The sequence below is a fragment of the Procambarus clarkii genome, chromosome 84 (assembly GCF_040958095.1).
Source record: "Procambarus clarkii isolate CNS0578487 chromosome 84, FALCON_Pclarkii_2.0, whole genome shotgun sequence".
NCBI lineage: Eukaryota > Metazoa > Arthropoda > Malacostraca > Decapoda > Cambaridae > Procambarus > Procambarus clarkii.
In genome coordinates, this window is record NC_091233.1 from 19,537,090 (window position 1) to 19,553,496 (window position 16,407).

Consider the following 16,407-nt stretch of genomic DNA (forward strand, 5'->3'; position numbering starts at 1 on the left):
TATAATATATATAGGAGGGGTACCACCACCTTCGTTCTCGACTCACAATCGGGGATTCCGAGTTCGATCCACGAGCGGGACAGAGGTAGTTGGGCACGTTTCCTTTCACCTAATGCAGCTGTTCATTTAGCAGTAGCTAGGTACCCAGGAGTTAGTCAGCTGTTGTGGGTTGCATCCTGGGAAGGCATAAGCCTAAAGTATATTTTACCTGAATTTGCCACTCTCTAGTGGCCTCGACACGGACAGCAAGCCGGCGGCTTATCAAAGGTACACCCTCGCCCCCATTTTTCAGAAGGTTGCAGGCGATGAGTCACAATAACGTGGCTAAAGTATGTTGACCAGACCACACACTAGAAGGTGAAGGGACGACGACGTTTCGGTCCGTCCTGGACCATTCTCAAGTCGATTGTTGATTGTCACAATCGACTTGAGGATGATCCAGGACGGACCGAATCGTCGTCGTCCCTTCAACTTCCAGTGTGTGGTCTGGTCAACTTTCAGAAGGATTTTTTTCCAACTGGATTTTGAATGAGAATTATGTCTTAACCATTTACGAGTTCCACGGGTAGGCGGTTCCAAGAATATTATATCCCTTGGGTTGAAAAAGCATATCCTGCTTTCTGTTCCCACAGTCTTTCCGACCCCCGATAATAGCAATTATAACATACAAATATTGTCTACTAGGCTACGAGCCAGTTGTAGGCTTTCCTTAGAGATTGCTTCAGCTTTAGGTCTATTTACCTTTCGTCGTATGAAGACAACTGCAAATGAAAATGAAAGCAAGAGTTGTTGTGTTGTGGTTATCCCAAAGAGCGGAAATTTGATGGTGTCATCAGTCTGGGAATTACTTAGACGGTTTTAAGGAGCTGGAGAAACGCCTTATCTCAAAGATAACAGTTCTGAGAATGTCAAATATTAAATGGTGGAACTCCGCGAGAATACGTAGAACATTTTGTACATTTTTTATGTAGTGAAAAGTAATTAGGTACTCCTGGGTACCTAGTTACATTTTTTTGTAATAAAACTACTTTTGTAAGTACGTATCGTAATGCCAGTTAAATAGTATTGATAGCGAGTGTGGATGAAGTGAACAAAATATAAAATGTTGAAGCCTAAAAAAAAATTAGTTCATTTTGCACTATAGGCCTAATATAGAACTAAATTAGGCCTAACATTGCATATGTTAAACTTAGGAGTGCTTGCAAGAGCTTTAGATTATTTAGATAGTCTAGATATTACCTATTGTGACGATCGACAATAGTCACAATTCGTACGTTCTTAGCTTTTAGATAGTATACTGACTAGTAAACAATTCTTTTACAATGAAGCTAAACACAAACTTACATATTCCCAGGCCTAGTATAGCACACATATGTACTATGTTAGGCCTCAGATATCGTGTATTAGGCTTAAGGAGGTTAGGATATGTTAATTTCTCAAAACTAACATAACATATCACAAAATAATTTTCCGTTTTTTTGTTACACTACATATTTTTAACATAGTTAAACTGCATATTTTTAACATAATAGTTAAAGTGCATATCTTGCAGTTTATTCATAGTAGCTTAGGTGTTATATTTTTGGAGGAGAGGTTTGGGTTTAGAGAAGAAACCTAAAACTGCTCATACTCTTCCTTAAGATGCATAATGAATATGGAAGATTGTATTTATATTGTATTTAATTGTATAATACACTGATGAGTTTTTGTGTGTGTGTGAAGCGGAATAATATGAGGAAAGACCATTGCGCGAACCTGTTATAGCAGGCAGTGGGTTTTGCTCCAGAGAACACTATCCAATCCCACCTATTACGATATTCTCTCACATATCACGTTATTGTAATTTCGCTGTGAATATTTGAATGCCTGAAAATACCCCTCTATCCCCGCTCCTGTTCCTCCCAGAGACCAAAACATAGCCTAGTTTTGGCGAGTTTAAAATTACGATGAATGTGAAGAGTTTGGGAAATTATATCGTATTTGAAGCCACGTATATCATACAGTGTCAAGGAAGTAAAGTCTTTTTTTCTATTCAATATCTCGGAATCAGACAATAAAAAATCCCACTAATTGGTAGGTTGACTCTCATTAGGATGTTTTCTCACTTTTACCTCAAGTATTTTGAGTATATTAGGGTATAACAATAGGTATACTCAGTAGCCTAAGGCACTGACATTAACAGCCGGGGCATCGAACATTGGGATTAGCATCTGGAGCCGCGGGTACTGGGATTAACATCCATGGGCTCTGGCACTGGGATTAACCTAAGGGGCCTCAAACACTAGAATTAACATCTGGGGAGTCAGGCACTGGGATTAACATCTCAGATTGCAGGCATTGGGATTAGAATTTGGAATGGTGATGACCAGACCACACACTAGAATGTGAAGGGACGACGACGTTTCGGTCCGTCCTGGACCATTCTCAAGTCGATTGTGAATGGTCCAGGACGGACCGAAACGTCGTCGTCCCTTCACCTTCTAGTGTGTGGTCTGGTCAACATACTTTAGCCACGTTATTGTGACTCCTCGTCTTCAATTTGGAATGGTGCTTCACAAATGCTTGAACTGTAGTGGCCTTTATCAGTGACTTAACACGTCATACAAAATTAATATTATCTATAGCAACTGTGGCTGAGATAAACAAAATCTGTTGCTGCATCAAAAAATGGTCCAAGATTTGTATATTATTTCTGTGGAGCGCCTGAGAAAGACGGTGACACCCAAGCCTAACTTTTCCTAGGTCTAGTATAGAACATACAATTTTATATTGCTGGAAAAGTTGGAGTGGCCAGTGACAAGCGAGTGCCTGAAAAAAGAATTGAGTTTGCTGTATGGATGCTTCACAAACAAATCCCTGTTACCTAGCAGTAAATAGGTACTCGGGAGTTAGTCAGCTGTCACGGGCTGCTTCCTGGGGGTGGAGGCCTGGTCGAGGACCGGGCCGCGGGGACACTAAAAAGCCCCGAAATCATCTCAAGATAACCTCAAGATATGGATTCAGCAAAGTGTTCAGTTTTCTTTTCAAAGCAAAGTTTAGTGGTCCCATAGTTCACGTCTATACAGGCTTAGACATTGACTTGTTAAATAACTTTACTTTCGACTAGGTAGTAGGCATCCAACAGTCTCAGGAGACTATGGAGTTGCACTCTGGTGTCGGCCTTACTTGATACTTACTAGGTATCAAGTAATTATTAAAAGAAGGCACCAAACCGGGATGGCTATGTAGCCCCACCAAATGTGCAGAAGAATCAGAGGGCGCTAAATATCTTTTAACTTTTAGGTCTCTTAATAGCATCATAAAAATTAATATGTGGACTGTTTGAGGAAATTATATGCCCCAGATGATTTTCAAAATATATAAACTTTGCAAGAATCTTCCTGCCTAGTAATTTTAATTTGAGATCAATATAAAGTGAATCCTGTGAGCTAAATGGAACTACAGCACATTTGGGCTGAATTAATAGTAAGATTGTATTCTGTACTAAGTATGTCTTACACATATTCCTATCAAGGTTTCCTTAGCATCTTTGGTTGGTGCGAGTACAACTAGATCTCACTACAAGACTGAAACTTATTTGTTGGTAGATTTCAGCTATTTAATTTTTTCGTCACAATCTACATTTATAACATGGGCATAGTTCTGTATATGTTTTTATTTCTACTAGTACTATATCGAGTAATATTTGTACCCTAATCTTAAATAGGTACTTAACTTGTACTTTTTTCTACAGTATTTTTCATGTTATAATTATCTGCACATAATGTGTTAAGGGGTACCACCTCTGGTGCAAGCGTAGGGACCCATAGCCTCGGAGAAGAAAATAAAAAGTACTCAGAGAAGACCTTGTGGATCCTCACTGAACACCTTGATATTTTCTTCTCCTACCACCCCTATTATTTTGGTGTTAATGTACTTGTCGGAGTGGGTATCTTAATTCAATCAACTCGATCTTTGTTTAAATTTGAAGGAATACTCATTTTAACAATTTTTTTTTTTTTTTTGGGAGGGGGGAGGGTGTCTTGTAATAATATAGTTGTTCTTGATTGCAAGAGTAGAGTAGTTTAAAGTTATTATCTTTAAATACATTTTTATTTGATTTCAAGTACTATTTATAGGAAACGAAACTGAAACAAGAAAAATTTCTTACAAAACTTTAATAAACTTATGTGACATGAAAAAAAAGTCCTAATATTTTTCTATATTCATTTTTACACACAGACACACATTACCAAACATGATAAATCACACGAGATCACTGAAAAATTGTAATGGAATGCACATATATACAGTAAACTAACTATAGTTTACACAATCAGTATATGATTTAAGAGTACACCACAAACTTGCATGGCAAGGGAGTGAGTGATAATCAACACAAAAAGTTATATATACATGCAGGTGAACATGTAAATATGTATTCATAAGAAAATGGAAATTCCGTCATTGCTAGACTATCATGTATAGTCACACTGTATGTATATGCTTAATAATACTTTTCAAATAAATAAGTTACTATTTAATAAAATGCATCAAAATAATGACCTATTACAAGGTACTAACCCATTTTCTTAGTACACACAAATCAAAACTAATTGTTGAAATTGTACAAAATAAAATAAATATTTTGTTTATATTGGTTGAATTTTTTTTTTACAAAGCAATTCCTCTTGTTGAAAACATTTCCTCAAGTCTGAAGCATCATATACAGTAAATGGAGAAGAAAATAAAAAGAATCACAAGTATTGCTCTAACCTACAGTCCTTCAGTAACTTATTTCTGATGACCTCTTCAAGATTGGACAGCTGGAACTTAAGCATAGTGCCTTGATTTTTTGGCGAGCCCACAGGCGCAAGAAATGGCCATGACCTGCAAAACACAGTACAAGTTTTAAGACACAAGGCATGGAAATAAGTCATGTTCAAAATGTACATCTCTTAACAAATGTGAATGCAAGATGCAAACTGAATATACATCACCATAGTTGAAATAACGTAAATTGTTGACCAGACCACACACTAGAAGGTGAAGGGATGATGACGACGTTTCGGTCCGTCCTGGACCATTCTCAAGTCGATTGTGAGAATGGTCCAGGCCGGACCGAAACGTCGTCGTTCCTTCACCTTCTAGTGTGTGGTCTGGTCACCATACTTCAGCCACGTTATTGTGACTCCTCGCCTGCATAACGTAAATTAATGGCAAACGAAGCTTGTCTCATGTAATACAAAGAGAGTCCCGCAAATAATTATGAAGATGTTCAAACTAACCTCAACCACAGCAAGGATCAGGCAGACCACCCCGAGAGCGATGACAGCACCCTGGAGGTCTTCCTTTATGGCGTAGAAACAACCTTGAGTATAAATCCGTTGTTCAGCGACTACTTGAGGTTCGGTTGCCATACCATCGAAGCAGCCATCTTTTTGCTCCTTACAGCAACCAATGGTCACGTCGCCATTTTTAATAAATGTGTTCCAGTCAGTGTAGTTGCTCACACCACAGCATTCCAGCTGAAAGGAATATGACTTGTCAGTATTTTAGCTCAGCCTCCTAAAATGGTAGTACTTACTAGTACTTTTGACCAAATTGTTGCTACAATATAAACATTATCATTTCAGAAGGATAGGTTGCAATATTTCATGCAATGCAGTACAATGTTTATATAGAGGGTACTATATATATAGTGCTCTCCATCAGAAAGTCGACAAAATAAGTATCTTAGATTACAATGTATAGAGGTATCATGCTGTTGAGATTTCATTAGCCATTACAGTACATTGTTGTATAGTAATTGAGGATACATGCATTATGTGTAATGTGAATGTATGTAGTATGAATTATATACACAAAGAATATATATATATAATGCGGCAATGTGCATGCAGATGTGTGTGTGCAATTTCTTGCTATGTAACGTTTTAGCAATGTTGCTAAAATTAGATTTATAACACATGTTTACTCACATCGTGCTCGATCTGGTCAATGGACTTAGTAAGGGCTTCGTCATCGCCACCATAACGCTTAAAAACGTCGTCCATTGTGTTCTTGATCACGTTTTCAGCCTCTTGAGAATACACAAGGAGGAGGATCCCCAGGACGATTTGAGCGATGAGCAGCACAGCCACAATGAATGCATACTGTTGATAAAAATAGCAATGTCAGAAACTGTGATAACCTTTGCTTTACTCGGTTGAGCTTTTCATCCTCAATTAAGCCTAGGTATATATATTTATATACAGGGGACGCTAAGCCCCGAAATCACCTCAAGATAACCTTAAAGTTGGTTATGAAATTTTCACAAAGTCCCACCGCTGCCACCAGTATTCGTTTGCCTTGTTCCGGTTGAATGTAGACACAGTAGTCGCTTCTGTATATATTTATTGACCGAGACAACAAGGTACATATCTGCCTAGCCGAGGTCCACCTACTCTGAGTCTGTGAGGAGAACTGAGGCTGCTGGGAGCAATGGCTGATGCTCCTCTGTCTGGCATGACGTCAGAGGCCTACTTGCCTGTGATTGGTTACATTTCAACTGACATAGAATTTGAGTATAACAGACGTGACAAAATATTGAAACTGTACAATGGGATCAAAATAACATCCCTGAACTGACAAGAGATTCCGGTTGGCCACCATTGTACGGTTTCATTATTTTCTCGGAGAAATGTCATCTGCTTGTGACTTCAGTGTACTAAAGACATTCAGTATTGACCAAAGGTGACTACCTACATTTTGATTGATAGATTACACTGTTAAAGGAAATAAGACCAGACTTCTAATAACACCCAAGTTACGAAACGGCAATAATATGTGAAATATAAATCAAATTAAATTGTTAACAATCGTTAAAGCAGCAGCTAAGAGCACCAATAATGTTTAGAATTAAACCAAAATTCTACTCAGTCCATTTTTCAACCATCATTCATACTTCATTTTCAAAATTAAATTGAAAGGTTGAATATTGTGAAGCTATCCATCCATGCAGATTTAAGTCCGAAGTAAACATATCTTTTCACACATTATCTACTACAGTCTAAAAATGCTTCAGTTATTTCCTAATTCAATCTGTTGATTAACACACAGTACAACATAAGCAATGTCACAGTGACAAGAGTGAAATGCTGAAGCATGCAAAGCATCCATACTCTCACTTCAAAATACGACATAAATCAACCCATTCTTGCACTTTCGTATAGTCAATATTGACTTATTAAATACGTGCATATGTGACATACTAGTTTACCTTGAAAAGCTTCATAGAAAACACCGACCTTACCTAACCTTCTTAGTAAGTTAAGATAAGCATCTTATTGCTTCGTAATTACAATTATTACTTAACCTATTATAGGTATAGGTTAAGTAATAATTGTAATTGCGAAGCAATAAGATGCTTATCTTAACATACTAAGAAGGTTGGGTAAGGTCTGTGTTTTCTATGAAGCTTTTCAAGGTAAACTAGTATGTTTAGTATGTCACATATGCACGTATTTAATAAGTCAATATTGACTGTAAGAAAGTGCGAGAACGGGTTGCATAAATACAGTATTAACACGTATGCTTTTCTTTGTCATTAACATGATATATAAATATATAGCATTAGCACATTTGAATATAAATTAGCATATTATGGCATATAAATTGGCAGATTATACTCTATCGTAATTTTGTGTAAAAGTTAAAGTTCGTATGTATAGTACTCATAAATACATTTATTTTGAGTGAATTCAGAGAAGGGATCATAAATACAATGAAGTTATTTGCCAGCATCTAGCTAATTAGTATTTTTTCAGAAAAATAATGCTATAATGCTTTATTGGTATTATGGCTGAAGGATACTGTATTGTATGGTAAGATCTATTAATTACAAAAATGCTTTCACAAGGAATTTGGAATTTACTTTTTAACTTACTGTTTAAAACGAAACTTAAAATTTAAAGTTTTTACTTAGCAAGGTTAGCTTTTTAACGTACAGTAACCTTTAGTTCAAGTGAAATATTTATGAATAGTAATCTAGAATTATTTTGGAAAGCGTAAAGTTATTAATTCGTTGTAAAAATGTACCAAATGAAGTTTTAAAGAGTTAAAACTCATGAATAACTTATCAAATAAGACTATAATATATTTGGGGATATAAAATATAGTACTGTAGTTATATTACTAAAATCAAATTATACACAAGCATAAAAGGAAAATAAATTAATCCTATTAGATTTCCAGTTTGGTATGAAACTGATTCCTTCAACCTAACCTTAGAATACAAATACACGAAGATGAATTTAAAATATATAGATCTGGTTTTTAAAACATACAAAAGTTAAGAAATATATATACCTACAACTACTGTTTATTGTATTTTTATCAGGGAAGCTTATTCAGTCTGAAGCATCATAATACTTTTGGCCTGCATAAAGTTTCCTTCGGGAACTTTTAAAGGTAAATTAACATTTAGGTAAATACCATAACATTAGAACAAGAACAAAAGGTCAAAGATTTAAACTAGCTAAACACAGATGCCGAAGAAATGTAAGAAAATTCGCTTTCACAAACAGAGTGGTAGACGGTTGGAACAAGTTAGGTGAGAAGGTGGTGGAGGCCAAGACCGTCAGTAGTTTCAAAGTGTTATATGACAAAGAGTGCTGGGAAGACGGGACACCACGAACGTAGCTCTCATCCTATAACTACACTTAGATAATTATTAGGGTAAATGAGAAAAGCTGTAGGAGCAGTGTAATTTACTCTATGTAATACCTAACACTCTCTGTGTATTAGGGTAAATAATACAACCACCTTGGGTCGATATGGAACATACCGTCTTAAGCATACAGGAACTCTCCTTCATAGCACCACAGCATCCCAAGAAGCCAAGTATGACAATGGCAAGGCCGACGATGAGCACAATGATGGGCACAGTGACGATGCCTTGTGTCAACAGCAAATTGCTATAGGAGTTGTCTTTGTTAATGATGAGAGAAGCAAGGACCACCACAGTCACTCCCACTGCCTGCAAGGATAACCTGTTTTGAACACGTTTCTACATTGATTCATATAGGCTACAATAGAGTACAATGTTTAATTATAGTGATTTTGAGACGGAATTCTTACAGGCTACAATAGGGTACAGAATAATAAATGAATAATTAGTGATTATTGAGTTTGAGACTGAATTCTTATAAACTACAATAGAGTACATAATAATGTATAATTATAGTGATTTTGAGACTGAATTCTTATAGGCTACAATAGGGTACAGAATAATAAATGAATAATTAGTGATTTTTGAGTTTGAGACTGAATTCTTATAAACTACAGTACAAAATAATATAGTATAATTATAGTGATTTTGGCTTTGAGACTGAATTCTTATAGGCTACAATAGGGTACTGAATAATATTGTATAATTATAGTGATTTTGAGTTTGACTGTGAATTCTTATAGGCTACAATAGGGTACAGAATAATATTGAATACTTATAGGGATTTTGAATTCAAGAGACAGTGTGAATTCTTAAAAGAGTTTGAGCCAGACTGCAAATTTGGGCCATGATCACAAAATCAAATTTGAAATGAGATAATTTTAAGAACTGTTAATGTTACAGTAAGTCATTAGGGGTAATCTGAAAAAAAAAATGTTAGGCAATGCTTTCAAGATATTCTAAGTAGCCATAATTATGTAAATATTTACTAAAGTGGACCAACATGTAACACAATATGAGTGTCCACATCTGACACGAGATTTAAGTACTACTATCTAAGGATATATTTTTTTATCATGCCTAAGATGCGAATATAATTATCAGGCGAAAATGACATGGTGGAAGACATATGACTTAGAATTGAGGGGGAGGGAATTATCAAGGGAAAGCGGCAAGTCAATTCGACTATATAACACTGGGAAGGGGTCAGGATTAGGATTAGGGATGGGATGGGGGGAAGGAATGGTATTCAACTACTTGGACGGTCGGGGATTGAACGCCGACCCGCATGAAGCGAGACTGTCCCTCTTCCGTCCATTCCAAGACGTATAACGGAAAACATCTGTGTTATTCGGAGAGACATTTCACTACTGTTACTATGCGGGTTCTTTGTGCGTATGAGCGCGCGCTTGTGCAAGTGCTTATACCGTTTTTAATATGCAGGAACGACTATTTCTATACGTTCTATACGTAAGTATATTTCTATACTTGAGGTCGATCTCAAACCCATTGTTGATGTGACGACTTATATTGAATTTTGTAACTAGCTCATCAAGATTGTAACTTAGCTAAATGAATTGTGGGGTTCAGTCCCTGAGCCCATTATGTACCTCTGTAACCCTTTCCACTACCCCCCACAAGATGGGTATGGGGTGCATAATAAATGAACTAAACTAACTCTATACGTTACTTGTGCTGCTTGAATATGAAAGGTGTTTAGTCAAGACGAAACAAATGTTCAAGAAATGTATAAATATTTAATTCAAATTTATATTTAAGAAATGTTTAGCCATATCTCCAGTTTAGCAAATGTGGGTAAGTAACTTCTCCTGTCCGCATTTGATGGCTGTTGATATGCCTGATAAGCATACCAATGAATGTAACTTACCGCAGATGTAAGTTACTTAGCTTAAAGACTTCGCTTGTGTTCGCTTTTTTTTTAATCCATCGTCGAAATACATTGAACTGCGTAACTAACTAGCTGATGAAGACTTAATTTGCTTAGGTAAATGAATTTTTGGGGGTTCAGTTCCCGAGTCCATTATCTACCTCTGTATCCTTTCTTCCACTATCATCCACAGGATAGGTATGGGGTCCACTACAACCCACAGTTGGGTATAGGGTCCACTACAACCCACAGTTGGGTATGGGGGTCCACTACAACCCACAGTTGGGTATGGGGGTCCACTACAACCCACAGTTGGGTATGGGGGTCCACTACAACCCACAGTTGGGTATGGGGGTCCACTACAACCCACAGTTGGGTATGGGGGTCCACTACAACCCACAGTTGGGTATGGGGGTCCACTACAACCCACAGTTGGGTATGGGGGTCCACTACAACCCACAGTTGGGTATGAGGTCCACTACAACCCACAGTTGGGTATGGGGTCCACTAGAACTCACAGCTGCGTATGGGGTCCACTAGAACCCACAGCCGGGTATGGGATCCACAACAACCCACAGATGGGTATGGGGTCCACTACAACCCACAGCAGAGTATGGGGTCCACAGCAACCCACAGCCGAGTATGGGGTCCACAGCAACCCACAGCCGAGTATGGGGTCCCTTACAACCCACAGCCGAGTATGGGGTCCACTACAACCCACAACTGAGTATGGGATCCACAACAACCCACAGCTGAGTATGGGATCCACAACAACCCACAGCTTGGTATGGGATCCACAACCCACAACTGAGTATGGGATCCACAACAACCCACAGCTTGGTATGGGATCCACAACCCACAACTGAGTATGGGGTCCACAACAACCCACAGATGGGTATGGGTTCCACAACCCACAACTGAGTATGGGGTCCACAACAACCCACAGCTGGGTATGGGTTCCACAACCCACCCATGGATATGAGAGATGCATAATAAATAAACTAAACAGGACATGAGTGTGATGTCATAACTAAGGGAAGGAACAAAGCAACTTTCAAGGTTCTTATTTTCGTCAGAGCTTGGCAGAGATCAATACGTCCAGAGATAACGCAGCTAACATTACACTCTGTTAAGTCTCTCTCTCCTCCATACTAATGGAAGCATAACACGAGGAGCAGGAAGTAGCACAAACAAAAGCTTCTGTTATGCTCGAAGGTTTAAATTCCAGCTGTCTAACTATGGGGTCTGTCTAAAGCCTGTCTAACTAGGCTTAGGAATGAGTTGGGTTAGTAGATGTGAAGCGTGAATCGTGATCACACACTAAGGAATTGTACAAATCTTGGTTTTAAGACTGTACACTATCACAAATTGTACAAATATCGGTTTTAAGACTACACTATCACAAATTGTAAAAATATAGGTTTTAAGACTGTACACTATCACAAATTGTACAAATATCGGTTTTAAGACTGTACACTATCACAAATTGTACAAATATCGGTTTTAAGACTGTACACTATCACAAATTGTACAAATATCGGTTTTAAGACTGTACACTATCACAAATTGTACAAATATCGGTTTTAAGACTGTACACTATCACAAATTGTACAAATCTTGGTTTTAAGACTGTACACTATCACAAATTGTACAAATCTTGGTTTTAAGACTGTACACTATCACATAAAAATTAAAGAGCATTAACAAAGGTAGCTATTTATAAATAGGACAAACAAAGGGAATTATAAGATAGTACTAAGCTATTACGACTAGCAAAAATCACCTTCAAGATAATACAAAGATTGGATCCTACGATTAGGCTTCATAATTGTAAGTGAAAATGTTGTTGAAAACAGCGATTATCAACTAGTTTAATTAACGATCTTTGCAAGTGTAAAAATAATTAAACATACACGAATTATAATGTCTCAATTATCCTGATAATTGACTAAAGTGACGTTTATATGAAGGGCAAAAAAAATTGCTGGATGCCATTGTGTTGTGTGAGGGACAAATGATATAATTGTTCCATTATATCCTTTAGATGGATACTGTAATATCGCAGCTGTTATCACCAACTCTCTCTCCTTATCACATTATGTGGTTGATTGTACATGATATCAAAAGAGAGCGACTATATGCGCAGTGTGAAGGGACCTGTGACTCACCAGCTGGGTGGTGGCACTCTATGAAAATCAGCTTTGATATTGCTGTAGAACGCAACAGCTGTGAGAGCGCTCTAGTTAAAACGCCTGATGAAAAAAACGAGATCAGGCCATAACAGCTGTGAGAGTTGGGTCTAAGCACAGCAGTTTTGAGATTGGGCTCTATGCTCAACAGCTGTAAGAGAGCGCCGCTCTCGGCTCAACAGCTGTAAGAGAACGCTCTCAAAACAGGTATAAGAGAGCGCTCAAAACAGGTGTAAGAGCGCCGCTCTCGGCTCAACAGCTGTAAGAGAACGCTCAAAACAGCTGTAAGAGAGCGCTCTCGGCTCAACAGCTGGAAGAGAGCGCCGCTCTCGGCTCAACAGCTGTAAGAGAGCGCTCAAAACAGGTGTAAGAGAGCGCTCTCGGCTCAACAACTGTAAGAGAGCTCAAAACAGCTGTAAGAGAGCGCTCTCGGCTCAACAGCTGTAAGAGAGCGCTCAAAACAGCTGTAAAAGAGCGCTCTAGACAGCTATAAGAGAGCGCTCTCGATACAACGGCTGTAAGATTAACATTCTAGACAACACTTGTGAGAGAGGGGGCTGTGTTGCACTCCCTTTCCCCCCTCCAACACACCCTATAACCCGTTGTGAGAGGTGGAGCAAGCAACAGTAGTGAGAGAACCAAGGTGTTATTAAACAAGTTTTGGGCGTTGTACCTGACACGCCATACTGGTTGTATAATACAATAGACAATTATACACCGGAAGTGCCTCAAAAAAGCCCGCAACAATTACTTGCAACAGTGCTATGATATGCTGCGTATATGCGGAATATATTGATCAATATACGAGAACTGTATGAACTTGAGAATGCAAGTTCATACGTGAACTTGAGGAACTTGACAATGAGGTAGAAACATTCATACACAAATGTGTGTGTGAGTTCAAGACGCGTGTCTTACAAGACGCCAGTCAAACTGGGACAAATTTGCAGTTGAAAGTGAATTGCGTTTCACTTTCAAGTGTTGGCGGTTCGCGCTCTTGACCTATGACCTTCCTGAGTGACCTCTTGGGTGACCCCATTGGTCTAGACAGCTGGTCTATGGCTTATTGAACACCGGGGCTCGCTTGATGTGTGTTCATTTAGGAACCTGTGACGCTGACGTGTTCATTTACGAAGCGGAATTAGCTTGACATGTTCAATGTTAATTTTAGTCTCGTTCAAGTTACGGAAATATTTTGAGAGTAAAGTAATAGGAAAAAAACTAGTCAATAGTCCACAAAAGCATCAATATTGCTGACCTTTAAATACACAAATTATATTAAGGCAGTCCCAAAAAAATATCGCAGTGCATTAAGTGTGAGGACAGGTTTTTGCAGATTATATTCAGTATTGTATTACAATGATAGATTATACAGTTGCAAGGTGGTATGGGAGGCCAATCCACCTGCATCCTCCCAGAGTAATCAATATATACACCAAATACCTGTTGCTCTGAACGGAAGAAATAAAGATTAAATTTTTTTCCGTTTCTCGACAATTTTTTTTTGAACAACGGAACATTATGACATTTGAGGCGAATATGATGTGCAAAAAAGGCATTTAAGGCGAATATCATGTGCAAAAAAAGGCATTTGAGGTGTTATTTAAAGGGGGAATGTGTATACTTGGTGTGGTTTGGCGTTAGTGAAAGGCTTAAGGTAACGGGGGGTTATAGAGTTCCTCAGACCAGCGGGAACCGAACCAACGTCACACTCTCTCATACTTACGAACACGAGGAAGTTCAGCACGAACAAGGCTGCTTTGCTGATGCACCCCATCTTGAAGGTATGTGCGGTGAGGAGGAGTTTGTTGTAAGGATGTAAGGAGCGGTAGGATAAAGCGTCCACTCAGCAATGCAGTCCGACGCGCACTGAGGCGCTGGGGGCCGGCCCTGGGCCGAGATGTTGCCACACGCGCAAGATAACCTATCAAACCCCAATTTCTTTCCCCTAAATATGTATCCACATATATCTACAATACCATTAACAATCGTATCTTGAGGTATTGATTCTAGTGTCCTAGAACCACCTAAAGTCACACCACATCAAACTGTTCACTCCTATCGATCCGTTGCGATATCTTGAAAGGAGTTGAGGCGTCTTTGTGTTTCAAGTTTAGTAACCGGTTTCTCCTGAAGGTTGCAGAAGGGACTAGTGCAGAGCAGACACGACTATGGAAGTAAGAGGGTGGGGAGGCTTGCCTCAGAATATATATATACTGTGAACCCACATGGTCTCGTGACGGTGAGTTACCACCTGTGGCATGCATTCTTTCGTTCACCTTAAAATATTCCATAATTCATTGCCCAGTTGCTTTGGATATCACTTGATAGGGTAAGGATAATGTGGTTATGTAGTTTGGCAATGTGCATAGCAAGATTAGTGGATGTTATTGGTGATGTGAGCGCCGAGAGGATTGAACAATAGGTGTGGTATAGGTTTGGACCTTGGACGATAGGTGGAGGATAGCGAGTAGGAGGTTGTGGATAGCAAGCGGGTGTGTGTGTGTGGGTATTGGAAGCTGACTCACTCACACACACACACACACACACACACACACACACACACACACACACACACACACACACACACACACAGTGTGTGTGTGTGATACGATACGATAGAGCCCAGTAGGCTCAGGAATCTGTACACCAGTTGATTGACGGTTGAGAGGCGGGACCAAAGAGCCAAAGCTCAACCCCCGCAAGCACAATTAGGTGAGTACACACACACACACACACACACACACACGACACACACACTATACACACTACACACCTGCTTCCTGTGTGTGTGTGCGCGCGCGAGAAATATACTTAGTAAACACAGGAAAAAAATGAATTGGTTAGAAAGGCGGGGTCCAAGAGCTAATAGCTCGATTCTGCAGACACAAATAGTAAACACACGCATACCATACCTTGCCCAACGGTTACGCCCCCCATATCTAATGATCATACGAGCCCCAGCATACTCTCTCAATGGTATACCTGTTCATGTATTTCTCGGAAGCGCTGTATACCAGTTCTTCCTACGTTGATTTTTGCTTATCTATCAATTTATCAATTACATCTATAGATGATTTATTGTCCTGTTTTTATGTATACCAGTCAATCCTACGTTGATTTTTGCTTATCAAGCAATTTATCAATTACATCTATAGATGATTTATTGTCCTGTTTTTTATGACTATGAATTTACTGATGCAATTACTAGTAAAGGAAAAAAATCATAGTTAATTGTCTAAACTTCAATGATATATTAGCCTTTGTTTACAACGCTTCAATGTCTTCTAAGTAATCTAGTCGTTGAAGGAATCAGTCTTTTGTTTTACTGATTAATTTATGGGATTCAGGATCTATTAGTTGTATAATGTAGATAATCTATTAAAAGGGGTCTAAAATCTGGGGTATTTTGGAAGCCATTAGAGCTTAGTGTGTCCTCATATTGGTGAGCTTGTGGGGTTGAGTTCTAGCTCTTGGGTTTGTGTTAATTTACTTAGTAAAATGATAATAATACTAATAATCTGTAGCCTATTTAAAACCAATTTGGAAGGGATATGTTAAAAGAGTTTGCATACATATTACAAATTAGTATACTTTATGTGTAATTAATTACAGTTAATTAGTGAATATTACTTTGTACA

General features: G+C 38.5%; 2 protein-coding genes across 2 annotated transcripts in view; one reads left to right on the forward strand and one right to left on the reverse strand.

Annotated features, from left to right (window-relative positions):
- The window catches only part of dlg1 (discs large 1), a gene marked incomplete in the record, with an annotated part of 879,898 nt that overhangs the window by 69,150 nt on the left and 794,341 nt on the right, over window positions 1–16,407 (forward strand).
- On the reverse strand, window positions 4,142–14,954 carry LOC123752750 (tetraspanin-3). The gene is made up of 5 exons (XM_045734774.2): window positions 14,493–14,954; window positions 8,807–8,998; window positions 5,961–6,134; window positions 5,268–5,507; window positions 4,142–4,869 (listed from the first exon to the last, which is right to left on the reverse strand). Exons 1-5 carry the CDS (start codon window positions 14,541–14,543, stop codon window positions 4,813–4,815), a joined length of 714 nt encoding a protein of 237 aa, XP_045590730.2. The 5' UTR covers window positions 14,544–14,954; the 3' UTR covers window positions 4,142–4,812.

Excerpts from the sequence above, each read along its gene's own strand:
- LOC123752750 (XM_045734774.2), bottom strand. The coding sequence starts at position 14,543 with ATGGGGTGCATCAGCAAAGCAGCCTTGTTCGTGCTGAACTTCCTCGTG. Across the intron at positions 5,508-5,960 it reads TTGACCAGATCGAGCACGAT|CTGGAATGCTGTGGTGTGAG; the intron begins GTGAGTAAACAT and ends TATTCCTTTCAG. Across the intron at positions 4,870-5,267 it reads TGATCCTTGCTGTGGTTGAG|GTCATGGCCATTTCTTGCGC; the intron begins GTTAGTTTGAAC and ends TGTGTTTTGCAG.